Consider the following 17,147-nt stretch of genomic DNA (forward strand, 5'->3'; position numbering starts at 1 on the left):
GTCTAAGGGGGATTAAATGATGAGCATTGATGCATCTTAGCTTTAGGTATTTTACTTTAAATTACTCTATATTACTTTAATTTATATAAAATTTACTTTTTATTACTCAAATTTCATTGAATGACCAATACTTGATAAACATTCAGATTAAGATTAAAACCCATCAGCTATAAACTTACATTGCCGCCTACTAAATGGGGTCATTTGACCTTGTTGAATTAGATGCATTCACTTATGTTTCCAATATTATTAATAAATTATAACAAGTGTTATTTATTTCTCTATGTGAAACAAATAATTATTATTAGGGACCTTCCAAGACCTATCTGCAATAGGTATATTAAAATTATCAGTATAATTATATTAAAATCGACTATTTGAATTCATTTTATGCTCATTAAGATATTGTAAAAGCCATGTAAAATGAGTGAGCTATTGAGTATAAAGTATCATGATGTGTGTTCCAAAAACAAAATTCAATCCTATCCAAAAACTATGCAATAGAAGGAATAATACTCCAATATTAATTGTTTGATCGATTGAGCAAAGAGAAGTATATAAAGGCAAGTAGGGAGTAACAAACTTTTTCAAAGTTTGTTACTTCCTAATGAAAATAGAGACTTTTCGAACTTGGATCTGGAGGAGGATGGAGGGAATTAGATGGGAGGATAGAGTGAAGAATGAGGAGGTGTTATGAAGGATTGGAGAAGAAGGGCAATTGTTAGAGAAAATCAAGAAAAGAAAGATGAATTGGTTAGGACATTGCATGAGGAGGCTTGCTGATGACTTTGTTAGAGGGAATGAGAGAAGGGAAGAGAGGATGAGGGAGAAAGAGGTATAAGATGTTGGATATCTTCTTAAGATGGGAAGAAAGTGTGAAGAATTAGGTGACGCTAGTGACATGTAAAAAAGGCTCAGTTACATGAGTGCTCCAACAGCTCCTCCGGAGACCTAAGAGACAAAGTTCCAGTATGTCACTACCCCTGTTGTTGGTGCACTTACCCACAGTAAACATGCAAAGTGTGGTTTTGGCATTTTTATGAAAGAAACAGATGGCCTTCCTTACCATGGGGCCCTGCAGTTTGGGCCCCGTCCTTGTCCCTGCCAACCTCATCAGAAGTAGGAAGCACCTCAGCTGTCGGTCGCCTCCCCTAAATACTACTACAACTACATGGTTAATATTCATTAACTACTGAAATCAGTTTGGTTTCAAATTATGTATTCTAATTTTGCATTTTTCATGATTGATGGATTTTATGCTGGATTATATGGTAACAAACCAACAAATCAAATGAATACACTGAGCCTTGAATGAAAAACTTAAGAGACATGCCGGAGCTCATGCTAGTCTCATTCCTTTGCAGACGGAGATAGGTGGTTGTATTGCCTTTCCACTGCCAGTGGGTGGACACTCCTCCGCCCCAGGCCGTCGTGGAGGTGGCCTGCCTGCACCTGCCTCATCTTTTAGCCGTCCCCCCCCTGGGGCCGGTGCTTTATCATCCTGCCCCATCCTTGTGTACAATTGTACGTTGGACACTCCCCGCATGCCTTTCCTTGGCCCAAGGCCCAGTCCCAAAATGTCATCCAGGCTACCCTCCATGTTTTATACTGTGGAGGTTGGTGACACTAAGTTTACCATCCTAAAACGCTACCAAAACTTGAAGCCAATAGGCTCAGGAGCACAAGGAATAGTTTGTGCTGCCTATGACACCGCCACTCAGCAGAATGTAGCCATCAAAAAGCTGAGTCGACCCTTCCAGAATGTTACCCATGCAAAGAGGGCATACAGGGAGTTCAAGCTGATGAAACTTGTAAATCATAAAAATGTGAGTATATATTTGATTCTTACATTCGAATAACTTTCTTGTTCTTTTTGAATCACTGATCAGCCTCATACCCTTGTTTCGATTTTTTTATAATTCCTTTTATGTAGGTTATAGCTGTCTGATATTCAAATGGATGGATATAGTTTCTGTATTGGCAGCTCATTGCTACTTCCAAGCCATAATTAAAACCCTAAGGTTGTGTTGCGGCTTTAGAGAGACACTAGTGCAGAAAAGAAAAGTGCACAGTTGTGACTGTGAGACTGGTTCCACAATGTAGCTTTGAAGAAATAAGTCTCTTCTATCAAAGTCCACAGAAGTAATAAAAATAATAATGCAATAAAACCTAGCTCATCCACTCTAAAAGGGGCCAGGGGCATTCCCAATTAGGCAAAATCTGGATTATTTGAGGGAATGGTCATAGTAACCTCATGAAACATTTTCCCTCACTATTTTTCTATACCCATGATGGACACTAACTTAGAATGACTGAATATGATGCAGTAGAACCCCAAGTGTAAGAAGATCTTATTTAAATAGGAAATATGTAAACTTATTGAAGTAAAATACGTATCTGATTTTCCCCAAAATTTCAGTTGGAAGTTATGCATATTGAACGGTAATATCCCATTTATTTTTCTATTGCCATGCATTAGGTTGATGAAATTTTTATTTTAATAAATGAGGACTTTTCTTCGGAAAAAATGGCACCCAGTTTCTCTCACCATGTATATTCCATTTTAATGATACCGTTTGTGACTGCCACTGTTCTCTGACATACTGAAATGTTACCTTTTGTCTTTGAAATATGTTTACACTGTTGTATACAACTATATTATGCTGCTCAAATATTTTTAAATGTATCAGCTGGTGTTGTTTTGTTTAGTAGTATAATTTGGTTTTTGGCTCTTGAATCCCTGATAATAGTGATGCAGGCAGGCAGGCTTCTTCATATCAATGGTAGTCAATAGAGTTAATGTATGGAGAAGGTTAAGGCTTGTGCTGTTGGATACAAGTTTCAATGAGAAAGTGTTTTTTATATGTTTCATGATGGATCAATTTGATGGACATGAATGATTTTGAGTAGTCATTTGCCACTGGCAGTTTAAAAAACATACTTAATTTCATCCAGTGACCAAGCAGAATCCACGTATGCTATAAGATTTTAGTCCATTTTGTTGAGTGCAGTCTATCATTTTTAGATTTACAGTTTATGGGGTATGTTTTGTTCACTGTGCATGTTACTTCCAATGGCTGAGTTTTATAATGTTTGAAACTTCCATTTTAGTGTTTTTACTTTGTTTGGATTTCCCACATCAGTTAAATTTCTATAAATTGGCAGTTGTTAAATAATAGTTGTCTTTTTATAGAGGTATAGTTTGAAGATATTAATAGACATCATTGTGAATGTTTTCAATTTTTCTTTTAGATTATCGGTTTGCTGAATGCATTTACTCCTCAAAAGTCATTAGAAGAGTTCCAAGATGTTTATCTTGTAATGGAGCTTATGGATGCAAATCTTTGCCAAGTAATTCAAATGGATCTAGACCATGAGAGGATGTCTTACTTACTCTACCAAATGCTTTGTGGGATCAAACATCTTCATTCTGCTGACATCATTCATAGGGTATGTCATATTTGTATATTATGGAGCAAAATGTCATCCATAATCTTGTGCGTTTAATTTTGAATTGTTCAATATATGAATATTTACTGGATGAAATGACCATTTCATTAGAATTCATAAAGATTGTGAACTCTTGGAACAAGAACCCAAAATTTGTCTCTTTGTGAGTAGTCGATGGATGTTTTTTTTAAACTTAAGGGAATCTTTATGGTAATGTCTCTCTTTCTCTTGGCTTTTGATATGAAAATTAAAATGTTTTGAATTACTTAGTTGGGGAGGAGATACATATATATTTGAATGTCACTGTTACTATAATTATGTGTGTTGTAAATATTTTACTTTTATATCTGCTTGTTGAATCAATTTACAATCACTATTAGTAGTTAAACCATGTTCATTATGTTTAGTTCAATTTTTATAAAAGCATCCACTCTCAAACTTGTATGTTGGTATTCATCTTTTAATGCTTCACAAGTTCCATAATGCTTCCGTTTGCACAAGGAGACAAATGCTATTTCATATAATCAGATACATAAGTATATACAAGTTATAGAAGTCATGTATTAATAGTTATCATTTCTTTAGTATTCATGGTGATTACTGAATAGTATTAAGGACCTATATTTAAAGATTAATGTATCAATTATCCAAATTAAATTTTAATTTCTTCATCAAAAATCTATGCACTTTATTCATACCTTCCTGCATACTTTCTCTACTTGCTTTTAATCTAGCATGAGCATTGCTTTTGTGATACTTTCTTTCTAATGCATTTTTGTGACTTGGATAATTTATAATTTCATTTTATTGAAGAAGATAGTTGTTTTTATTACAACTGTTCACAGTTACCATTCATAAGATTGATGTAAAATATTTATGCAAAATATTACTGTTCAGATTTGGTGGGTAAATCATGAACAGTATTTTTCATAATAAAAATGCCATTAAATCTAATTTTATTTTAATTAAATTTTTATGTATTTTTTCCTAATTCATCCTAAAAATTAACAAATTTGATTTACAAAGAGTGAGAAAAATGCTATGGTCCACCCTATTTAATGCTACTGAGGTACTGAACATTAAATAAAATATTTGGAATTTTTCCATCTCTGAATAAAAGTTTTGAATGCTGAAATAAATTTTGGATGCTCGTTTAGTCGCAAAATTTACAGTTGTTTCCATGAATATTGGGTATGAAAGACATCTTCAGTGGATGGGCATTATATTTTGATAGCTGAATCAAAGCATCGCATGACAAACTGTGGTCAATTTTCAAAAAAAAAAGTTTTGCCTTCATTTCCTCTTCGTGAAGTTTTTTGTTAAATGTAGAGTCATATTGGTAAGCTATCCCTTAAAGTTTCTTGTTATTTTCAGGATTTAAAACCAAGCAACATAGTGGTTAAATCAGATTGTACGTTAAAAATTCTTGACTTTGGTCTTGCCAGAACAGCTGGAACAACCTTCATGATGACTCCGTATGTAGTCACCAGATACTATCGAGCACCAGAGGTAAGTCAATGAACTTATATTCTTATAGTTGATGGGGTGAAGTTATTTACAACAGCTCAAAACAATGAATGGTTCCTATACTTTATAATATCTGATTAACATTCATTGGAACAGTTACTTCATCTTTATTGATTGATTTCTGGGAGGGACTAAATAACCATAATCAAGCCATGGGCCGTTTGGATATTCAAGGGTTGAGGTCAACTCATTTGAAGCCCAAGGGCATGTGAAACTCACACATCAGGATCAGTGTGGGAGGATTTTCCTGCTCTTTTTTCCTCTAGTTTCCCAGAGAGATCTGGTGCCAGAAATCAAACAGGTCAACAGCTAAATGTTCTACCCACTAGGTGACCATTCCCTTTCTGGAATACATGCATTGTAAAAACTATGAAATTGTTAAAACAATTGCACAAGGAAGTGCACAGACCATAGATGTACTTCCTTACAGTGTTCATGAATGAGTTAGTTAAGCAACAATTTAACAAAAATATTATTTTATAAAAATGTGTTGTATCAGAATAAAAATCTTGTGCTACAAGAATCATAAGAGTGACATGTTAGGTGTAATCTAATCATCAATCCATCCTATTGCAAGGGAAATGGCAATAATTGACTTTACTCAATATAATTTTCATTGTGTATAATAGGGAACATATGGGATGGAAGAAATTTAAATTCTTGGCAATTAAATTTTTTATTTCTATGAAATGTGTAGAGAATTCTCATGTGCAAAGGCTTCTCTCCTCAAAAATAGGTGGTAAGGGCCAATGTTGGTAGCATTTAAATTAGAATTTGTAGAGAGAATTTTTAAATGACATTTACTTTATGGTTATAATTGTGCGTTTATGGATGTTGCACTGGATATTCATTTTTGTCATTTTGAAATTATTGAATGTTTTATTCATTTCCAGATAAAATATATTTTATCATTTTTTCATCTTTTGTCATTAATCAGAAATTACCATTATTTTTATCATACTTAATGACTTGAACTTTCATTGCATTTTCAGAAATTCACTGCAAGATATTTAATGTTAAATATTTTCTCCATGTAGTGCTAACATTATTTCTGAATGGGTTATTATTATTACTTATTAAACCACTTTTGACGTAGGTTTGCAGTGTGGAATGTTACCTGTGTTCTAATTGACTCGCTACTTTTTACATTAGGTTATACTAGGAATGGGCTACAAGGAAAATGTAGACATTTGGTCTGTTGGTTGTATAATGGGTGAGATGATCCGTGGTGGAGTCCTGTTTCCAGGCTCAGATCACATAGATCAATGGAATAAAATCATAGGTAATATGATGTTTCCTCTCATTCTTGTTGGTTATCCCTTTCTTTCAATCACACCATCTGCTTTTAAAGATTCCCTTTCTTTACTGAACACTCACAAAATGGAAATCTGTGAAGCTTAAGTACCAGCTACTTAGCAATGTACTAAATGAAAGATGTCACTTTCACATTTTGTTAACATATACCATAAAGTCAGGTACATGCTGATTGCGTGTGTCTTTCACTTGAGAAATTTTCATCTTTTCTCTAATTTTGAAAAAAAATTTATTTATTGAAAAATGTCAATCTTGAATTATGACACTATATCGCACATACATGTGTGTGTTAATTTTACTGTCAGTTCTGTCATATCTAAAATAATGGTACTTAAGTTTTGAGAACTTTCAATTCTTTGAACTTAACTATTAAGAGTGATTATAATTATGTCTGTTCATAATGATTCTTCTTGCTTGAAAATTCAGTTGCTTTTAATTTATGTTTATTATTATTTATTAAATTATTCATCATTGTTTCCAATTTAATACAATTTTTGAATTAATGAGTTGACTTTAATCAACTAATGCTTATTGCATAAATGCTAAGAATTTAGACTGAATTTATATTGCTGGCTGAATATTTGGAGTATCCATGGAACCCCTCTAGTCTGAAGTACAATACTGTATTTCCTTAAGGCAATATAATTCCTCCTATCTTGTCTTTGAACTCTGATTGCTTCATATTCTTTCATCTGGCCAATACCAATCAGGCATGTTTATTGTAACTTAAATGTATGAATTGTAGTGAAATTTGTTTGAATTGGTCACATTTCAAGAAAGTACTCTAAATGTCATGGGCTTGATATTCCATAATTGTATTTCTTCCATTAGATGTAATGTTTCTTCACGCAAAAATGGATCAAAATTAATATTGTTTCTTCTGATTTCCATAGAACAATTAGGAACACCTTCTCAGGAATTCATGAAGCGTTTACAACCTACAGTAAGGAACTATGTAGAGAACAGACCTCGGTATGCGGGATATTCCTTTGACCGCCTTTTTCCAGACGTTCTTTTTCCTTCAGACTCCTCCGAGCATAACAAACTTAAAGGTTAGTAATATAAGTTTGTTGTAATTTGTGGTGCTACACAACTGCCACAATATTTATATCCAGCTTTCAAAGATTTTGTTTAATTTATAGTAAAAATTTAGTTTTATTAAATGGAACCACTCTAAGATAGATTGTTCCTGATACGTTTAGAGAAAGACCTATTATTAGTATATTCAACACCTCTATTCTTAGAGCATATACGTAGTAATGCACAATAATATACCTAATTCATGGTTCATAGTTTGAAACTGAACCTGAATTTAACTAACATCTGCTTATTAATCTTTTGCATTGTCGTGTATGGCTGAATTTCGTTCAATCTCTTTAATTGAATTCATGAAGGATTTGTTTTTAGTTTTGACTTTTTTGATTGTGTGTTATAGGTTTTTCAAAGTTTTAATTTCCAAGATTTTATTATTCCCTGCATAGATGGAAGTTGAAGAAGCAGTTCTTGATTTAATATTTTTTATTATTAATTTGGTTCTCTTCTCAGGATACAGTTCAGGGCAATATAGAACTAACTAGCAATATGAACATTTGGCAATACGGCATTAAGGCTCATATATTTGTGTTAATAATAAGTGAATTGGTCAATAATTAAAGCTTTATTTTCATTTGATAACCACTTCAGATATGGTTACCAGATGCTAATTCCATTTTGCAATCATGTAGCCACTATAAAAAAATGAAAATACTGGGTAAAAGTCATGTTGAAATTATAATTTACAGTAAGTAGTACCTCTGAGAAGGTATTGGTGGACAAAGATGGATGACTTAGCATGGTACAATATTGAAATTTGTTGAGGTGTCATTTATTTTCATAAAGTTATGTCTCATTTATTGTTGCCTTGCGGCTGCTGCCTTCTCCCATATTAGTATAGTGAATCAATTTGTACAAATAAAATTACAATGATATTCATATGGGTACTGAAGTTCCACGCCATGTTTAGAAGTACAAGTGTATGCAATGTGAATTACTAAAATTTTTGTTGCATAGGGTTGAGTATATGCAAGTCATGATTGAAAGTTGATTTTAAGTGTTTATTTTATTCAGAGTTAAAGAATAAATGGTTGAACCATAATAATAATAATAATAATACTTTATTCATTTTAAAAATGGTACAACCATATTAAATGTTGTCAATATAAGTATTATTTAACATATAAACATACTTTCTTAAATGTGATGAAAATTGTCACAAAAGAATTCATCCAATGAGTATAGTGGGTGAGCAAGTAACCAGGTATACACCCTATTCTTGAAACTCTGGATACCATCTGATTTCAACTGAGTAGGCAGATAGTTATACAGTCGTATGTTCATATTGTGAAATGTGTTGTAAGTTAATGACAATCTACAATAAGTAGTATTTAGATTCGATTTACCTCTTGTGGAATAGTTATGGAGGTTGGATCTTAATTGGTAAGTTTCTAGATTAACTTTCACATGAATCAGAGCCTTAAAGATATACAAACAAAATACAGTCATGATTCTATACCTAATAAAAAAAGGTTTGCAGGAATCACGTGGTGGTATATTAGCAAGAGAGCGAATAGCTCTCTTTTGCAGTAGCAAAATTTGTTTAACATGAGGGGAATGACCCCATAACTCAACACCATAATTCAAATGACATTGAAAGATGGCATGGTAAAGTGTTAAACGATACTCATTTGAAATGATAAAGTTGAGCTTTCTTAACATATAAACAGCTTTACTAAGTTTATTACAGGTCTGACTGATGTGAGTCTCCCAATTAAGTTTTGTATCAATATAAATTCCTAGTATTTTAGCAGTTTCAATATCAGTTGTTTTTTATTTAAGACTGCACACAATATGCTGAGTTTTGTTAGTATTTAATTGTAAATGATTAACATCAAACCATTCCTTAGCCTGTTTTTGGGTAGCGCTAGATCGTAACTTTGCATCTTCTAGATGTTGACACTTTTGCACAAAAGTAGTGTCATCAGCATATAAAACAGATCTAGGTTTCATATTACAGGGCAAATCATTAATCATGATAATGAAAAGTACTGGGCCAAGCACAGAGCCCTGTGGTACACCACATTTTACTTTAAGAGCTGCAGACCGACAGCCATCAAGTTCAACCAATTGGTGGCGATCATCCAAATATGACTTCATTAGTTTCAGTGCAACTCCCTTAATACCATAATATTCTAGCTTTGTTAGTAATATTGAATGATTAACACAGTCGAAGGCCTTACTAAGATCACATAGTGTCACTGAGACTGATTCCTTTTCTTCAAATGCATTAATGACATAATTAACTATGGACTCTACTGCCAAAATTGTAGATTTCCCAGATCGAAAGCCATACTGGGATTTGGAAAAGAGATTATTTAACTCAAAAAAATTACATATTTGATCTTTCATAATAGCTTCAAAAATTTTACCAAAAACGGGGACTATGGAAATGGGGCGGTAGTTAGCTAAATCATCTTTATCACCTTTCTTATGGACAGGTACTGTTTTGGAATATTTTAGAGCTGTTGGAAAATCTCCTGTCTCAAAACATAAATTGACTAACATTGCTAATGGTTCCGCAATGAGCACAATAATGTCCTTTATTAGGGAGTTAGAAAGACCATAAATATCCTTACTGTTGGATTTTTTAAATTTTTTAACAGTCGATATAATATCAAGTGGAGTAACAAAATTCCATTTAAAATTTAAATTATTCGGAGGAAGATTTTGCAGCATATTACCAATATTGGCAGCATCAACTTTTCGAGAGAACAAATTGTCTTCAACAGCTTTTAAGAAAAAATTATTTACAGCATCTGGGGTGAAAGGAAGATTTTCTTTTCCATTACCATGACCAACTTCTTGATTGATTACACTCCATGCTGCCTTTTGTTTATTTTTTGCATTCAATATAAAATCCTTGTAAGCATTATTTTTTGCACACCTAACTAAATTTTAATAATCTCTTTTGTATTTCAAGTAAGCCTCTTTGTCATGCTGGCTTCCACTGGTTTTGTAAGAGTGGTAGTAACTAAGTAAATCATTTCTAAGAGCTAATAACTCCCCAGTATACCAGAGATTTTTTTTATTTTTAGTGGGGATAGAGTTTAGAATTTTTTTAGGAAAGCATTGCTCAAAAATGCCTAGGAAATTACCTAAAAAACTTGAAAAACATGTTTGTTCTACAGAGTCTGTGCAAAAACCATGCCAATCGATACAAGATAGAAGCAGTTGGAAACTCTCTAAACCTTCTATTGTTATGGGCCTCACGATTATGGTTTTACCTCTATTTGGATATATCTTTTGAGTTATTTGAGTATTAAAAGTGAATCTTATGCCTTGATGGTCAGATAGGAGATAGTCAATAACACTTATACTGTACAGTTCAGGACCATAATTGGTAATTACATTATCTAGGCAGGCAGAAAGTCGAGTAGGCTGTTTGTTTGCCCAGTATAAATTATAAGAAAGCAAAAGATTTTCAAGAACCTGACAATCACTAGTTTTTAGTGTTATGTCAATGTTGAGATCTCCACAAATTATGATATTGGCTTTCAGAGTCAAGAATAGGGATAGTACTAGTTCCAGTTGATTGCAGAAGTGTTCAAAAACACCATTAGGGGAGCGATACACAGAAGCAATGGTCAAATTCAGGTCCTTCAATATGATCGCAGATATTTCAAAGTGCAATTCCAGACAGAATTTGTCCAAGTCAATTACCTTGAAGGGCATACCTTATGGTGGGAGGTGTGGGTATACCTCATAAATGTATGCATCTGAATGTGACTAACATCCACCCACTAATGAATCAGTAAATTGGTACAATTTCCTATGGGAAACTTAAATGTTGTCACAAACATGTATTCTTCTTTCCAAAGTGGCAGTGCTTAATTTGATAAACAATCTGTGAAACAGCCACATGTTTCAAGTGAGGCAACCAAATTTACCACATATGTCCAAATATAAGTCCTTCTTTTTTGATGAAGCATTGGCTGTAAATAGTGATGTGATGGCTATTGTCGAGTGTTTTGAAAGTCAACCAAAATTCCATTGCCTATCTGGCAAAGATAATGAGCTTGGGAAATATGATGCAAGTATGTATGTACATATCATAGCAAGAAATAAAACTTTACTGCCTAAGCTAGTTTAAAATGTTACAATTCGATTATTATCTCTTTTGCATAATTACTTCTATAGTCCTATCATATCCCAAAAAAGAGCAACCACACCCCACAAAACTGTACTGTGAAGTACATGGTTTCATTTTTAGAAAATGAGTGCACCTTCCCCAAAAAGACATAAATCATTATGAATGAAGCATGTGAAGCAGATTGATGCAAAAGAATGAGCAATAATTAATATTGATATTGCATTTATATCCTGGTAATGATCAACCAGAGAACTGCATTGTCAAAAAAATTTCAGAATTTAAGACCAACACTTGCATAAAAAGACTAACATTATGAATGAAGTACATAAAGCATGTAATTGAAAATAAATATAGGACGACTAAAATAGAGAAATAAATTAAAGGCCTTGCAGCGCCCTGATGTGAACCAAAAGAGTGTTTGACTAAATCATAGACTCTGCTTCCTCGACTTCTCAAAACCTCAGTATCTAGCTGAATATTTCTGAAACCAACTCACAGCAGGCACACTGATGAATTGGAAGTACAGGTCATCATATTTGTGCATGGGAATCAAGGTATCAGTGTAGCTGTCAGAAATTAGTAACTAGTGAGCTCACATTGAAATAGGCATTACTATGCGAGCTCTGGCTGGCTCCAGTGGATGATGGAAGTTAATGCCTGATGACCTACCACCCCCTGCCACACATCCTTGCGGCAGCTTGCAGAGTATTATGTAGATGTAGATGAAGTCAATAGTTTTTCCCCGAGAAATTAAACAATGGTTGTGTTGCATCTACTGCAATTCTATGAAGAGGATATGATAAGCTTTCAGTATTTCATCGCTCCCCTATAACAGCACCAATGGGACTTGTTGGGGAGTGATCCTTTCCAGACACCAATCTTTTTTGATTTGACCAGTTCTACCCCTGTGGGAGAAAGGAAAGTAAGATCAGTTCCAACAAAAACCATGAAATGAAAATGCAAGAATTTTATGCGTGCTCAGTACCATAGCTGATGGAAGGGAGGTATTACCTTGCATAATATTTAAGAGAAAGACTGGCAAAAGATTTTTCCTCCTAGGATTTGGGTGCAGGCTCAAGAGAAAGGGTGGATGAAAGATGATTTGATGAGAGTCTGGGTGAAATTGGTTTGACAATAGAAGACAGGGGCTCTCCTCAACATGCCATCAATGCTTGTGCTCAAGTCCATTAAGGAGGCCATGTTACTGAGTATGTTAAAAAAGAATATTAGGACATGAAATTCTGGCATGGTTTTAATAATTTAAGAAATGATGAATGTGCTTCAGGTCTTTGAAAGTGTCAATAAGCAATCCTTTTAAGGACCGGTTGAAGGGTATTTATGCTGATTGAATGCTGAAAGAGGAAAAAGAATATGCTTCATCAGGAAAATATAACTATACTAATATACTAATGCTAAAAATTGTGTAGAGTAAAAGACTATTAGAAAGATTTCGAAGAAGTGATTTAATTTGGCAGTGAATCAGAAAATGATTGAATATATATAGCAGTATAAAATATATAAAATGTGCATTTAATCATAATTATTCGAATAGTATTTTGAAGCAAAATAGCGATGTGCTTCTTATAGAAAAATAGCATAAAATATTTTTTTAATGCAGATGAAGGTTTAAATTCATTAAATTTGCAAAAATTCATGTTAGTTAAGTATTCCATTAATTATTTTAGATATTCAATCAATTCCAGTAAATAGGCTAATATGAAATTCAGGTGCATAGTCTTTTTTTTATGTAAAAAGTGTTATATCCTGAAAGTAATATGATGGTGGTACACATTAAATTTTTTCCCGAAGTGGGACTTAAACCTTGGGGGGAGGAAGGATATGTGAATGCTTATACTCAGAGGTGGGCTCTAATATGGTGTATGTTCTATATTGCCTATGCCCTTGAAACATGTTTTAATGTTGAGGATGGATGACGTGATATCTTGTAAGATGGGGAGAGTATCATATGACATTCAAATCATGCTTATTTCAGGACCTGTAGCTCAGTTGTACTCACCCAATCATTCATCACCTGTGTACACATACATTGGCAAGCATTTTCCTTACAGGATCAGAGAGTTTTCATCAGTTGTTTTGGCAACTGAAGAAATAGAAGAATGTGTTCATCTTTGACTGTGAAAGCACAATTGAAAAATTTTAAAAAGGAGTAATTGTTATACCTTTGTCACACTACCAGTAACGTAATAAATATAACATAGCCTATAATACACTATTTTCAAGTGAGCTCATATATTTGCACCTCCAATAAATAGTTACATCAGTTTTTTCATGAGGAGCAGCAGAAGAGGTATTTTATTGACACAAATTTGAACCCAATAGAGGTATTAATCAATATTAACTACATATGTTAATACAGCTTAGGGTTATCACTTAGACACTGATGCCTAGGTTTCTTTTCTCCTTGATCATTTAATTTGATCCATGAAATATTGTTGTGGCATGTTATGTCATGTGGCTTTATGCAAGAGGAATAAAAATGGAGCGAAATTAGTAATTGAAGTTTGGTATTATTCTTTACAGCAAGCCAAGCTAGAGATCTACTATCAAGAATGTTAGTCATTGATCCTGAGAAGAGAATCTCAGTGGATGACGCTCTTTTACACCCATACATTAATGTGTGGTATGATGAAAGTGAAGTGAATGCAGTAAGTATACTATGATTCACTCTTAATTTTAAATTTGAAGTTCCAAACTTTGAAATCACTGTTTAATTGTATGGTATCACCTAGTACTATCTAATTTTTTTATCTTATTTTTTATTGTATCTTGCACATCAAAAAACTTTTTACAAAGTTATGGCATTGTATCCAAGTTTATTTAATTATTTGAAGAATTTAATAAGGATATTCTCTTACCAAAATCGTTAGGTTGAAAACCAGAAATTTGTTTCAAAAATCTGGCACTCCTTAGAGAGTTGACCACATATTAAAATATTAGTCTTAGCATATACTTGGTTTTTAATAGGTATCTAAACATTCTCAAATTTATTAGTTTAAATCAGTTATTCCGCATCAAATGACAAAATGACTAATTGTACATTGTGTTAACAAAATTATCAATTTTTTCAAAAAATAAGACGAACATTAGCATTAGAAGCTAAAGTAGAATGGTCAATACTGAAGTTATAAGAAAGTTAATTGAAATTTCATATAGCAGAGATAGTCTAAAGTCTTATAAAAGAAATTCATGATTTTAAATTTTATCTGATATGGTGTTAATACTTGAATTTTCTAATAATGAAAAGGTATTTTATTAACTTTTCTTGGTTTTGGTACAGATTATATCATCATAGGGATGCACTATGAAACCAAAATCTATATTGAAAAAATATTTATCCACATTCAGGAGTGTATATTGAAAAACAGTATCGCTTCTGAGTGCTTCCTAACTTAAGTTACGTACTTATAGAACATTTAGGGATATCAAAAATGATTTTATCAGTGATATATAGGGTTGTTACAAAGATACTCTCAATTAAATATTTTCCGAGAATACATGGAAGTGAAATGGAGAGAAGGGATCAGGGTAGAATGAGGAAAAGAATAGACAGATTTGATGCGAGGCAGGTGGTGTGTGGCGTTGAAGCATAGTACATATATTGCTATGCTTGGTAATTATTTGGTATTTTGTTAGATAGGCATTAGAAGTATAGCAGTTCAGTTCTTGGATCCATTAAAACCTTTTCCTTGACCCAGAGACTACTCATAATAACATGCAAAGTTGGCCATAAGTGTGGAAGCTTCACTATCACATCAGGATTCACTGCAAACTCATCTAATTTGGTACATGCCATATTTACTGACCATTGCCAGGGGAACCCTATTTTCTCCAGCCATATTGTTCCAACAATGAGTGGCTTCTCATATGCTTGACAAATTTCTTTGCACTCTTGTGATAGTGAACTTGTCTGTTTTGCCTCCTTACATTTGCCCTCCCAGCAATTTAAACAGCCACAGGTATTTAACCAAAACATGACAGAAATATATGTCTAAAACCTATGGCTTATGGCCTGATTTGAACTATGGTCGAGAAAATCAAGAGAAATGACTGTCTAACATTCACCAGCTTACCCAACAAAGTATGAATAGCTCATGTTTTAGGCAGATTTTGATTGCATATTAGTATCTTTTTCATCCTTGATTCTTCTTCAATATTTTGTACAAGTGAATGAAATAATTGAGCCTGCCTCTTGAGTAAGATTGAGATTGGCTTTACATAAAGTACAGCTCTTCATAACCCACAGTATTCCATGTACGGTAAGCTCTCGATTATCCATGCATAGATGTATGATGAAACACAGATAATCAAAAAACATGGACAATTGAAATATTTGGAAAATACAGTTGGAGAGTAAAGGATTCAATTCGAATGAATCAAAATAATGAATAACTGATCATAGCCCTTTTCCCCTTGATAATTTTTTTTTATTTTACAACCGGTTTTCGATGTAATACATCATCATCATCAGGTAACAAACAGTTCAGTTTGTTACCTAATGATGATGTAAATACATCAAAATTCGGTCATAAAGTTAAAATTTAGTCAAGTGGAAAAGTGTTACGATCAGTTATTCATTATGTTTGACTTCCACCGCAGCATGCCTGATGCTACTCAATTGGAATCAAAGTAGTTGAAAAAAACAAGTGGCTTCGATTAGGAAATGAATGAATTCTCTTTTTTCATTCCCTGTGATTAATTTATGTTTTTTAGCAATGGAAATTCCATTTTTTTATTTTCTCAGGCATGTTTATATAACATAGGACTATCATCAAGTGAATTATTATCTGTGAATTATTATCATCAGAACTTATTATCAGAAAGCTAAACCAATCTCGTTGTCAGGCAAAAACAAATGATTGACGAAGGACAAATATGGACAAAGGATTGCTGATACAGATTCATATTCATCATATGATACCAATTAAAATAATGCAGTACTCATAGTTAGTGACTTATTTGTTGCTAAGTAAAACTATATATTTGCTTTCCGTAAAAGAGGCAATGGTATTCTCGGAGCTGATGAATGTAAGGAAAATGACAATAAGGCTTTACAAAAATGTTTAAATGGAAACTTTAAATATTATTGACAGATTTTGATTTTGTGATCAAAATTAAAAACTTGTAAGAAATCAGAGGTATTTTTTAGAGGTATATCAAAGTTTCAAAGCAATAAATATCTTTACAATTGAAATGTTATGAAAATTTTAAGGCACTGGGAAGAGCAAATATTATGGATAATATTGAAATTGCATAACAGAGAGTTTACTGTGTGATCAAATCAGAATAATTCTTTCCTATTTTTTTATTAAGAAGACTTTCTTTCATCCATAGCTATTTTCCATAGCCATGGCTATGATGCTTTTGATAAGTAGTGTATTACACTCTAGGACTCAGTAAATGTGTTTCGAGAAAAATCAATTGCTCAATCCCAAAAATGTACAACTGATCACAAAAAGATGAGTTAATATTTAAATTTGAATGAATGAGAATTTTCCTTTACAAGCATCTCACCTGGGTGTTCAAGAATCAGGAAAAGTTGGAAAAGTAGGGATTATTGTAGGAACTTGGCAGATAAAAGGAAGGTCAGAGGTTATGCAGTTCATCAAGAATTTTTTTTCATTGTGGCATATGTGTTTTAAATTGGATTAAT

The 17,147-nt window shown here is 33.0% G+C and overlaps 1 protein-coding gene across 9 annotated transcripts in view; it reads left to right on the top strand.

The window, feature by feature from the left end:
• bsk (mitogen-activated protein kinase dJNK) overlaps nt 1-17,147 on the top strand; it is a 244,112-nt gene that overhangs the window by 209,725 nt on the left and 17,240 nt on the right. For all 9 annotated transcript variants that reach the window (XM_071582860.1, XM_071582859.1, XM_071582866.1 and 6 more), the window contains 6 exons: nt 1,365-1,826; nt 3,253-3,450; nt 4,825-4,959; nt 6,130-6,259; nt 7,185-7,343; nt 14,018-14,142. In XM_071582860.1, coding sequence (XP_071438961.1) covers nt 1,365-1,826; nt 3,253-3,450; nt 4,825-4,959; nt 6,130-6,259; nt 7,185-7,343; nt 14,018-14,142 — 1,209 coding nt within the window. The remainder of the gene's footprint in view (nt 1-1,364; nt 1,827-3,252; nt 3,451-4,824; nt 4,960-6,129; nt 6,260-7,184; nt 7,344-14,017; nt 14,143-17,147) is intronic.

Source organism: Hetaerina americana, unplaced genomic scaffold (assembly GCF_022747635.1).
Source record: "Hetaerina americana unplaced genomic scaffold, ioHetAmer1.1.p SCAF_12, whole genome shotgun sequence".
NCBI classification, from domain to species: Eukaryota; Metazoa; Arthropoda; class Insecta; order Odonata; family Calopterygidae; genus Hetaerina; species Hetaerina americana.